Source organism: Rosa chinensis, chromosome 4, assembly GCF_002994745.2.
Source record: "Rosa chinensis cultivar Old Blush chromosome 4, RchiOBHm-V2, whole genome shotgun sequence".
Lineage (NCBI taxonomy): Eukaryota > Viridiplantae > Streptophyta > Magnoliopsida > Rosales > Rosaceae > Rosa > Rosa chinensis.
Window position 1 is genome coordinate 38521750 of NC_037091.1, and position 12562 is coordinate 38534311.

At 35.9% G+C, this 12562-nt stretch overlaps 1 protein-coding gene across 2 annotated transcripts; it reads right to left on the minus strand.

Moving 5' to 3' along the window:
* Window positions 1-730: 730 nt before the first annotated feature.
* On the minus strand, window positions 731-8806 carry LOC112198104 (eEF1A lysine and N-terminal methyltransferase). Of its 2 annotated transcripts, XM_024339154.2 has the most exons (16): window positions 8368-8806; window positions 8172-8273; window positions 7997-8063; window positions 7739-7920; window positions 7220-7474; window positions 6710-6793; window positions 6561-6608; window positions 6391-6455; window positions 5648-5696; window positions 5233-5491; window positions 4623-4744; window positions 3131-3211; window positions 2908-2982; window positions 2029-2237; window positions 1787-1937; window positions 731-1359 (listed from the first exon to the last, which is right to left on the minus strand). In XM_024339154.2, exons 1-16 carry the CDS (start codon window positions 8713-8715, stop codon window positions 1162-1164), a joined length of 2295 nt encoding a protein of 764 aa, XP_024194922.1. In that variant the 5' UTR covers window positions 8716-8806; the 3' UTR covers window positions 731-1161. The 2 variants fall into 2 exon arrangements, with proteins under 2 accessions (XP_024194922.1, XP_040374344.1); XM_040518410.1 differs by lacking the exon at window positions 8368-8806 and having other exon boundaries at window positions 7739-7903; window positions 8172-8215.
* Between the last annotated feature and the right edge of the window lie 3756 nt (window positions 8807-12562).

Below are 12562 nucleotides of genomic sequence, written 5' to 3' on the forward strand. Positions count from 1 at the left end.
TATTGCATAGTGTTTCACTATTAATCAAATATTTGCAATGCCTTCACTGTTAGAGAAAAGAAGATTAAAGAACAAAATCTAGATCTGCTTGATTCTTATTTGGCCCTTGTTTTATTATAAAAACCACTCCAGATAAAGCTGGTGGAGGAAGAATGGAACACGTGAAGATATACAGATAAAGTGGAGTATACTGCTCCAGCTCTATGTTAAACTAATTTCTTCCTCCTCAAGTTATCTTTTGGTTACTTTCAAGTCCTCGTACTTTAATCAAACACACTCTTTGTTAACACTCCTTTTTCTTTTCAAAATTCTTTTCACCCTGTAGGACATGCCTAGAGTGAGCTATTATTATATATGTTATGTAGTGAGGAAGATGAATCTGAATCTCTAACCTAGCTTTTATAGAGATTAAAGACTACATGCCAACTTGAGTATTCCTTGTCCCTTGAAGAATTAGTCTATAAGTTTAATATGGATTAGTATTTAACTATGGGAATTGATACTTGAACCAAATGCCAAAATATGAGATTCGTGAGGCTGAACTTTTTTTTGGCCAATGGTTGCATCAGCTTTTGAATTTCGACTTGTGCAGGTGTATTGACTGTGCAGTGCGGTGCGGTTCAGTGTAAGAGCAGGATTCATTAAAAATGAAATCAAGGATGTTAGAGAATTTTCCAACACCTATAAAAATAAAATAAATGTTTGTAGTGAGAAACTGAGAATGTAGAAATTTGAAAATACTTCACCCAGTCTTTCATAGCACAAAAAAATTAGGAAGGATAGTTTAGCTTATACATTATCACTCGTAAGTAATTCTACATGTTACAATTCGAGAGGTTTGTAAAATATGGGCAGATTTCATGCACCTCGTATGTCTATATCCAAATTTTCTATGTAGATCCAATGCAACTCTTTTTTTTGGTCAGAAGATCCAATGCACCTCTAATACAAGCTACAGATAACATTCTCATGAAGATCATGATAGGTTGAGTGACCCAAGCAACCATTGAAACACCTGAACAAGAGAGAGATCCAGTGCACATTTTCTCTCCGCCTTTCAGTCACAACTACCTATCTGAGAAAACCTGCTCTGAGCCTCAGATAGATATATTCGTAAATGGCATCGCTCCTAAGAATACTGGAGGTCTTCGAGAAATGGAGTCACTTCAGATGTCTTATCTTCTTTGTAGCATCTATAATGCTTTGGCTTATCTCCGGGTGCTCCAATTTTAACAATTTCTCAAGTTGAAGAGTGGCTTTGGTGAAGCCATCCTCCTTGATACAGGAAGCTGAAGGAAGGGCAAAAATAACTTCATTGACATCTTCTTCAAGCTGGAGGCAGAAGAGATGGCTAAACACCTGAAGATAAAGATCAAATTGCAAGTCAGAGCTACTGGCATGTGATATTTCATGAGAACAATGCACACTGGTTACTATGAAAACAAAGTTCCGATTGTAACAACAATTGTAGATGTTCTCAAATGTGGATTTACGTTGCTGCCAATGTTGCATGGACATCCAATATGGTTTGAGAATTCCAGTCATTTAAGAAGAAAAATCTATTAACATAAATAAATTCCAGTCAATTAAAGGTGCACAAACTGTAACAACACAATACTAATGACCCAGAGAAAACCTACAAACCTACAAAAAATCGAACTTGTGCAAGTTTTTGTTCAAGTGAATTAAAGGAGTCCCAAAGCACAGATATGTACACAAATCTTCCAGATGTAAGAGATATATAGTAGGTATAATGAAAAATAACACATTAGTTTCCTTTTCTTACCATTTGCATCCTTGAAATAACAGTGTCTTTAATGTCTTGGGACCGTGAAACCAAATTTATAATAAATAGACCCTTCTCAGTAAGGGCATCCTTCACAGTCCGAAGAAACGACTCGTCCACAAAATCAGCTGCAGGGCAGGTCATTCCAGAACTGTACGCAAAATGTTAAAGTAATTTAAAATACGTCCATCTTTAAAACCAATATTGCTTCTTACTTGAAATTAAGTGTAGTCATTATTCACCTTGAGTCGGCAGAATCCACATCAATAATGACTATGTCTACCTTCGAAATTCCCTGGCCTTCTACATGAAATGCCAAATGGCTTCCATTAGAAGATGGGGGGTCAGAATTGCAGTGACCATCCTCATTTCCTCGAACAGCACACTTTTCATCCTCCGCAGCAAAATGTACAGCTTTTGTGAGATACTGAATCCCATCAGCAATGTGCACCTGATACACCGAATGAAATATAAAAAGTGGTGTATGTTGAATTCAATACCATATCAGCAAAAGAACAATCTAAAAGGACAACCTTAGTTAAGCAAGTTTGTTATGTTGTTGAATGTCGAGTAACGCTGCCTAAACTTACATCCAAGTTTTTCTCAACATTCGAAAAGACACGCATAAAATTTGAGAGTTCTCTTTTATTCAATTGCTTTGATACGCTTCTCCATCAGTTGTTTGCACTCTCCTTTAGGTGTTTTATTGTCATATTCTATTGAAAATGCAGTAAAAAGAGATTAATTTGAGGCATACAAGTCAACATCGTGACACTAATTTATTATCAAAACCTGAATGAGCAATCTATTTCCACCCAAACAAGGAAAGTTTTTATACTGAAAGAAAATGAATAGGTATACTCCATTCAGCTATCATTTTGAAACACCATTGCACAGGAACATTCTTCCTTATATTGCCCAGGCAAGGTCTAGCACACAGTTACATCTGTTTAGCTTCTCCAGAATTATTCTTGGTGGCCAAAGAACCATACTCAATTCAACTAAGACCTATAGTTAACAGTTCTCTAGACTACTCTAACAGTATAGATAGCACACTAGTCTGCTCGAAATGCTTATTAGATAGTATGAAAAGAAGGAAGCACGATGTACAAAAAAATTACCTGCAAGTGATCATCTTCGATGAAACTAAAGTATTCTTCTGCAAGTTTGATGACTATGGGATCCAACTCCACCGCCTGTAAATATAACTTTTAGTTACTGCATTTGTGCTAAAGTAAATTCATGATTGTAGTCTTGTAAAAAGAATTTAAAAAAATTATGGGAGATGATTGGAAACTCTTTCTTCTTCTTTTTCTGGGAGATTTGGATCAAGTCTAAAATTACCTCAATGTGCATAAAGGGCATACATTTATGAAGGAACATAGGAAGTAAACCTGCTCCAAGACCAATAACAACTGTTTTGACCTGAGAAAGCATTCATAGTGTTAAACAAAGAAACCACCATATAATAGAGAAAGAAGGAGACAGTTGGAATAATCATTCAAACATTCAAATGCAACAAAGTATTAAACACAAATGATATGCAGCTATTGATAGACAAACAGAACTGGACATTGTGCTTAACATCAGGTCAAGTTTTCAGACACAGTATTAAAATTCATTCATTTAACTAAAGCTTTATGCCAAGCATACATAAAAACTTCTAACCATTAGAATATGCAAAGGGGATCAAAACTCTATTGAAAAAACATGTGACAAATGAAAGGAGATGAACAACAAAACCACCTAGGACAAGCTTACTACAAATGACCATGCAAAAACTCCCACCTGATTGAGATCAATAACACCAGAACAGAAGAGTGTCCCTATTTTGCAGGAACCTAAAACTGTCACAAATTCACATCTCCTTTTGCCTATCGTGGAAAAAATTCAAACGCTTTTTTTTTTTTCAATTTTCAACCAGAATTCTAGAGAGAACCAAAAACTACACAATACCAAAGAGTAGCAATCCTCTTGTTGACCTCAACCACAAATTGAGATCACTCGACAAGAAATAAAAGTCTCTTATCCACACCACAATCAACTACAGCCTACTCAAACCTTGCAAAGTAAATGGGAAATGTGTCTGATATGTTCAGCCGACTAATATTCAGCTTTACAAAACATGCAGCACTCGGGAGAAAAAGTATACAACATCCTTTTGGTAGCATAATACAATTCAGAAGTATTGAAGTTACTGTAGTCCATGAGCCACTGACTGAGACAAGAATTTGAACCTTAGTAGGTATACTTTCAAAATATTCTACAAGGAACAAAATGAAACATCTGCCATAGAAAGAAAAAAGAAAATGAACAAAAAGACCCAAGAGCCATTAATACACTGACATCCTTTGTTTGAAGAGGTTAAACTTAACAAACATTACAAATTCTAGAACAAATTAACAAAATTCTTTAAATTCCATATCATTAAGATTCCTCATAAAGATTAAACTCCTACAGTTGAAGAGAACCAAGGGGTTAACTATAATAGCACCTAAAGAATTTAACTCTCATTTTATTTGTGTCAAAAATTTAGTGCTTAAAGCTACCAGATATTGACCCATTAGAAAATCACCAAAAACCATACACACACACACACACACACATTCTCATCTTAGACCAGGCAAACTTTTCATTTCCCTACCCACCACAGTAATTTCTGTGCAGTATTTACTGTAAGAAAATAGATTGCATACACCATAATTTGCGGGAAAAAAAAAAATCATGGTCTAAATGGGATAAAGATCCCATTGAATGACCTCAAAAAGAATTAACCCTTGATTTTAACAGCAAACAACACCTAGGGCATAAAGGTAGTAAGAAATACAGTGCTTACTGATTTTTGTGTTGACACCATGCTTTCCAAATAAGATGAAATCAACATTAATCCAGAAATAATCCCTGTATGATAAGAACTAGCCAAATACCCATGATACACCTTCAGCTGGTGACTCGTCCCTGAAAAAGTTAAAATAACTGAATAATTCTGAATGACAATAATTAGGCAAGCATAAGCACAACACAAGCAGCAACAAGGATGTTCCTTTATTATAATGGTGCAATACAGTATACAGTTATAAAACTACAATGAGTTGGAAAAATAAAATTAGATGTAAGAAGTGTATAGGAAAGTGTTGAGCAGTGAAATGTTGACTTTTATGAATTTGCATTTTGTGTGCAATTTTGAACATAACTGAATATTGTACTGCGGAGAATATCAAGTTTATGAGGTCATAATTTTAAGCACTGCACATGGGTTCAAATGTTTGAGAACTGCAAAGCTATAACGGGAACAAAGACCAGTTATCCATTTTCTACAGAAGTGCAGGATGTTTTCTTCCCAACTAAGAAGCTAATAGTGTAGCAAATAGCATGCACAAACTTCATGATATAAGCAAAACGAAAGGAACTTAAATTAAATTTACAACAGTAAAGACATATATTACCATCACTTTGTCTCTGGATTCCTCTTTTTTTAGATTTGGAAGATGAATTTGTTTTTTTCTTCTCACCCTGACCAACAATTTTATATTTCGATCCTTCCTCTGACAGAAGAGCTTCAGACTGAACCAGACCCTCACTTCTTTGGAAGACAAGGCGACGAAATGTCAAATCTCTGGATGGTAGAATGCGACTGATATCACCATTATCAGTTTCATAAATCACGTCCTCAACTATTATTGGTCCAGTTATTGAGGATGTGACCTGCAAATGGATGCAAGCAGGCAAGGATAATGAAAATGCTGAGCATCTTTTCATTTTTTTTTTTTTTATAGACCAAGAAAGAAAATGAAAGTTATGAAATTTTCGTACTTTGAAGTTTAAACTACAAAAATGACAGCATTTAAAAAGAAAAAGAACCTGGTGCACAATATCTCGTTGTTTGATCCCATCACTTGCCATCATGAATCTGCAGAAGTAACCGGCCAATATAAACATATAAGAGAAATGATTTGAACCATAGAGTAATCAAATGTGTCATGAACAAAAATATATCTGCTTAAACTTTTATATTGCGCTTAACATATAAAATCAATCAGAAATAACAACTTAATCAGTACTAGAAAATCCCCAATGTCAACAGTGTTGGATGACATTGAGTTCTGCATAATCAAAACCCAAAGCCTATGCTTGAGAAGAAGTAACAATCCTTATGGAATAGGGGTAATAATAATTTTCTGTTTTTGTTTAGAAGAAGAGGGAAGTAATGATCTTGTATAAGCAAGCCGCAGACCACCAAAAAAATTCAAAAATAATTGGCAGGGAAAAAGCTGTATCTAATGGGCTTCATACCATTTGAAAATTTTCCACCATGCAGTTTAAGTGTTTTTGCAGTTGTGACTTGTGAGTCTTTAGCAAATATATGGACTAGTAATGTAAAAATTCATCTCCAGCTGTTAATTTTTCTGTCATGAAATCTTTAAAAACATGCTTTAGTACAGTATTAACATCAATCAACAGCCTTAAGCCGAGGGCTTCAACCCTAAGTTGTGAGGAATTTTATTGAGAGAAATATAAGATCTTATGATGATAACTATGTTGTATAAAATCAAGCTGACATTCTGGAAAATTAAAAGAAAAGAAAAGGGCTGCAAGTAACACACGGAATTTGAGCTCCATTGTCATCTTTTCCAGGCGCCAATTGTTTAACCAAAGGCGATAATTCCTTCTGAAAGAGACAGACAAAAAAGAATTAATTAAAAACACAAAATTAATAGCTAAACCGCCAAAATTAATAATGCTTAATATATACAATAAGAAAAAGAAACATTACCTGAATATCATCCATGCTCGCACTAACATGGCTGGCATCTAATAAAACCTTAATTCAGCAGATAACACACATTAGAGGAGCAAAATGAAAAAGAGAGAGAAAGAACCCTGGAAAATAAGGATCATAAAGGAAATGTGATGAAGAGGTACCATTACTAGACGAGCTGCCTTTGAGCTTTCTACTACCATCCATTGTCCTTCTTCAGAAGAGAACAGCCATTCATGAGCCCGAGTCTGCAATCAAAGATTGCAGAACTGATTTTTAAATATATGACAAACCCTTATGAACAAGTGGAGAATATGGAGAAACTAATAAGTGACACATGTATCAGGCAGATCAGAAAGTGTTCTGAATATGTTTGAGCCCCCCATGCATATCAATACAAAACCCAATGAATCATACCAGATAAATAACTGATTCTCATATAATAGACAAAAAAAAAAAACAGATAAATAAGTAAATAACTTTGTCCTCTACATGTAAGAAATGAAATCTATAAAACTCAGTGAATTTTCATTTTCATAAAACTTCTTTTCCTCTTCTTTGATATGTAGAAATGCTCCCTCTAGTGCAGAAAAATTTCCATTTCCTTTCTGGTGTGTGTATGGGCAACTAAGGAACTATAGAATGCATCAACCAGAGAAGTTCAGTAGACATACCTTAGGCACAATAAAAACCCCACAGTGATATACAAAGGGGCCAGAGTTTTCCTTAGCATCAAGAACTACAGCTCTGCAACTGAAGTGGGAGCCCCCACACAAAGTAAGCTGAAAACAACGACCCGGGCGAAGCTTAGTTAAATCTCCTCTAGCTCCAAGTTTTAAGTCTTCAAGAGAGTGCTGTATATCTGAAGCAGAGGAGTATTCTCTACGAATTTGATTCTCATTTTCAACAGCTTCAAGAAGTCCACGACCCTAAACCCACAACCAGCACTTCATGTCAATCTTTTGAGAGACTAGGCCCCCAAGTTCTAAGTAACCTAGTGTTACATCATAAAAAAGAAAGAAATTAACAAAGGATGGAATCTGTTTGATAGCCTAAAAAGTAAACACTCTTCCTTAGCAACTAGTTATTCAATTGGGACTGTCTACTGTGTTAAGATACAGGCAATTAGGATGTATTATTACTAAATAGAATATGTTTATCTTCAGGAAATACATACACACAAGATATTTTACCTGACTTCCTCTACAAGCAAGAGAAGACTTATTGAATGAGGATGTGATCTCCTGCAACTCAGAGGACATCTCTTTTACAGCAACCACCATAAACGCTTGAAGACTTGGCTTACTAGACGGTTTGTGAGGTATTGCATGGACACTAATTTTCCACCCAAACCGGAACTTCGGGAAAAGCAGAGCTGGAATCAGTAACCGAGACAATTAGCAGTTATTAATTTCCTTCAATTGAACTAAAGTGGAAGATCAAGATAGTACCCAGAACATGCGACTCCGCCAATGTAAGGCAAATAAATTTCCCTCCAGACTTCAAAACTCTTCTAACCTGAACAATGCAAATACAGTTCCACTCAAAACAAACACTTCTCTACAAAAAAGAAAAAAGAAAAAAGGAAGTAAGCTATTGACAGCATAAAGCTAAATTCCATCGCACCTCTGATAAATATTGATCCCCTAACTTAGGGCCAAGCTCCGGCTCCATTAACGCATCCAATCCACCTTTGTCAACCACAGCATCAAATGCCTCATCCTCAAGCTGTAAATTCGCAACAACAAGCCAAAGCACTCAATTCAATTGAATTCCTAAACCCTAAGCATTCAAATGCAGTAGAAGAAGCTGAAAAAGATACCTGCATGGCGGTCATGTCCATGACGCGCCACCGCATTAGGGGCCTGAGGCGCACATTGCGGCGGAGGCAATCGGAAATGGCGACCTTGGAGAAGTCGATGTTGGTGATGGAGGTGAAGCCGGCGTCGTAGAGGTGCTCGGAGAGGCGGGAGCTGCCGCAGCCGGGGACGAGGATTTGGGGTTTTGGCGGGAGGTGGGAGAGCAAAGGGTCTCGGAGCTCGGACCACCCGGCGTACCACTCGAAGGCGTCTTCGGTGCCTCGGATGGTGAAGAACTTGTCCCAGTTCTCTTTGCTTGTGAAGTCGCCTAGGGTTTCCAGAAGCTCCGCTAGCTGCTCCTCCTTGGCCATTTTTTGCTTCTGTGATTTTGTCACTGCCGGGTTTCTTTGGGGCTTTTCAGGAGGGTTTTTGGTTTGCTTTTTCAATAATCGCACTAATGCCACTGAGTTTTGAGACTTGTTACACTTTGGTCCTTAAGACCTCTTATGGGCCAAGCAGCCAAGGACCCTATCTCTAATTTTTCTCTCTTCCAAATAATTTTTCCTTAACTTTCAAGACTTGGATCCTCTATTATATATTTTTAATAAGCAGTGCTACGATCTACTTAAAAATGAATTCGTAAGTTGTTACATTATTTAAAATCAATCCAAAAGCTAACTGTGGAAGTTTTCCTAAACACAAATCAAATACTAGCAATTAATAGCCAACAACAACGGCTTTGAACAAAACAGAGAAATCAATTTCACCTCTGACGGTCATTATCACCGTTACTGATGCATTTTTTGTCATCATGAAAGTGGAATTTCTCTCATCATCTAGAAAGTACAGACACGATGACACGACATGATAACATTTAGAATATTAGAACACGTCACATTGTTGACACAATAATCAAAATAACATATAACATTTATAAAATAATTTTAAAACATTTTATATGAAAAAGTTCACAAAATAACACACGAATGAATTGAAATATTACATTCATAATACAAAGATCAAAAATAGTATGGTTTATCTACCGTACCAAATAATTAAATAAAATAACCATAAGCAAATGTTAGAAGCGAAAGAAACAAAATATGCAAAGAAGGAAAACATCCTCCCATATCGTAACTGCTTCATTGATTGGCATTACATCTGCCCTCAATTATGACATCTGTTTCGCATGGTGTGTCAAAAAAAGTGTTCAAAAGTCACAGTCAATTGGACTTCATTCTAAAACTCTCAAGTCTCTCAAGTAGAATTGTTTCAGTTGGATTTGATAATGTAGTTTTGTACCACAGCAAATCCCCAAAAGATTGTTCACATTCGCAGTCTACTAATTTATCCTCCAAGATGATGAAATTAACGGAAGTGAATCAAGGGCCCAATTATCCCACCCCTATCTCCTTTACATTTCTACTTTCTACCAATTTGGTTATTTTAAGTTCACAGAATATTGGTTTTGCAGGTGATATGATATTGGGCGGTTATGAATTCCATCTGTTGGTTATGGTTGTCTGAATAGACAACACATCACCCACGTTCGCTCCCTCAGGGAGATAGTGTTCAGTCTCTGAACAGTGTTCTGTTATAAATTGTTCACTGTTAATATTCTCAAAATATCGTTTTGATCTCTTCATCATGAATGAAACAGAAGAACAGACAAGTACGGAATCTTTTCTCAATCTAATTGAGAAAACTGGAATTTGAGGCTCTCAATCAGTCCTAGACGACCTCAGTAAGGATTTCAGTTCTGTCTAGTTGCGAAGGTGGTTACGGGAAGAGGATATGGCAAAGGCCTATGATAGGGTGGAATGATGCTTTTTGGAGGCAATGATGTTAAGGTTGGGGTTTCATCTCTTATGGGAGAAACGTATTATGGATTGCTTGATAACGGTTTCCTTTTCAGTGCTGTGGAAAGGGAATCCTTGAGGGTACTTTGTTCCATCACGAGGAATCAAGCAGGGCTGTCCTTTGTCACCATGCTTGTTTCTCTTTGTGGCAGAAGGCTTCTCACGGCTGCTCCAGCAGGCAAAGGCTGCAGGAAAGATTTATGGTGTTTGAATTTCAAGGTTTGCGCCCTCAATATCTCATTTATTTCACGTTGATGATAGTCTTTTTTTTTTAAGAAGCGAATCAGGCCTCTCCACGTACAAGTCATAAAAGATATTCTTAGCATTTATGAAGAAGTCTTAGAGCAGCAGATAAATCTTCAAAAATCAGCTTTGTCTTTCAGCCCAAATGTGAGGGAAGATTATCAGGAGTTTAATTCTAAGTGGTTTTCCGGGAATTCCAGTAGTAGCCTACCACGAGAAATATTTGGGTTTGCCAACTCTAGCGGGAAGAGGCAAAAGATGTTTGTTTAAGACTGTTCAGGACGGAATTTGGCACAAGATAAATGGCTGGAAGGAAAAGATTCTTTCTCAGGCGGGTAAAGAGATTATTCTAAAATCAGTGGTTCAAGCTATTCCATCTTCCTCAATGAGTGTGTTTTGGATGCCTGTGACTTTGAGTCATGAACTATCAAGTTTATCAGCCAGGTTTTGGTGGGGGAGGCAGAAAGGTAAACGTGGTCTTCATTGGCTGCGGTGGGATTCTTTATGTAGAAACAAGTTGAAAGGTAGGCTAGGCTTTCGAGATTTTGTTAAGTTCAGTCAAGCACTCTTGGCCCAACAATCTTGGAGATTGTTCTCTCTTCTTGATTTGTTGGTCACGAAGGTGTATAAAGGGCGTTATTATCTTTCTTCCTCTCTTCTATCTACACCTGTTGGGAGGTCAAGTTCACTGATATGGAGGTCCCTCCTTTGGGGTAGGGAACTATTAGCTTCTGGTTTGCGATGGAGGGTGGGTGATGGTAGGTCAATTTTCATCTATCGTGATGCTTGGATTCTTATTCCATACACATTTCGCATTTACTCCCCACCAAATTTGCTTTTCAGTTCTCTTGTTTCTGAGTTGATTACTCTAGATTAGAGGTGGCAAACGAGCCACTAAGCACGAGCACGGCACGGGCCCGGCATGCTTAAAAGTGGCACGACACGGCCCAAGCCCATTAGTGGCCTGGCACGACCTGAGCACGTTAGAATAACGGGTCAGGCTAGGCCTAAGAATATTGGTCCATTGGCCCAGCCCGGCCCGAGCACGACATATTGTGGGCCGGCCCGTTACAAACACAAAATTTCATTTTGTTTTTAAAAATATTAAAAAAACTACAATGATGAGATTTGAATATGAGACCTTTTTATTTAAAATCTCATGACAATTCCACCAATGCTTTCTTTTATATTGTCAAAATAATGAAACAAAACATTATATCCTTGTTTTGACATAAGTATTTTTTCTAAATATTAAATATATGTTTATTAATAAAGACTAATCTCATAATAATACAACTATAGAATGAAGCAAAGAATAATAGATACTAAATTTTCATTATATTAATAAAGATTAATCTCACAATAATATACTAAAAACAATAAATTTTGAGTTTTTTTTTTCTTTCTTTCTTATAGTGGAATATAAAAAATTATTAGAAATCTAATCTTAAAGAGTTTTTCTATTGGAACCTCCAAATTTGCTCACTTGACCTCTATGCTTTTTACACCTCTTATCAAATTTTCAAATACTAAATTTACTCACTAAACCTCACCAAACTTCCTCAAATACCCTCAATCATATAATTTGCAAACAAATTGTTATCTTTAAAATAAAAAATTTAGTCATTTCAATGATTTAATCACTCTATAAATCTTAACTAAATATACATTTCTTAATCAAACTTGGGTTTCAAATATTGTTTTCCTATTTTATAGATGCGTTTGTGCATCTTGTTATGCTTTTTTGTTTTTCTTTCGATGTGTTTGCATCGCTCTATGTACTTCTCAATTTCAATTAATATAGTTTGTCATCTTTCCCTTCAAAAAAAAAAAAATAAGAAAATGCCATGAACTATTCTGTTTTTTTTTTTTTTAATTTTTTTTTCTATTAAAAAATAAATCATTTTTTTTTATTCTAAAAAAAAAATCACTTGTTTTTAATGTTTTTTTTTTCTCTATTTTTTTTGTACCACTAGGTCATAAATCATAAACTCACCAATATGCGTTCAACATATATATCATACATTTTTATGTCATATGATCTTAATCATATTTTTAATTCTTATTAAATATATATGAATGTTTTAATGAGTATGTAGTGAAATTGGAAAATGAA

What these genes read in the sequence shown, in the direction of transcription:
- LOC112198104 (XM_024339154.2), bottom strand. Translation starts at nt 8,715, where the DNA reads ATGGCCAAGGAGGAGCAGCTAGCGGAGCTTCTGGAAACCCTAGGCGAC. An exon ending in TTGCTTGTAGAGGAAGTCAG is followed by an intron (nt 7,475 to 7,738) that starts GTAAAATATCTT and finishes TTGTGGGTTTAG; the next exon opens with GGTCGTGGACTTCTTGAAGC. An exon ending in TGGTGTCAACACAAAAATCA is followed by an intron (nt 3,212 to 4,622) that starts GTAAGCACTGTA and finishes ATGCTTTCTCAG; the next exon opens with GTCAAAACAGTTGTTATTGG.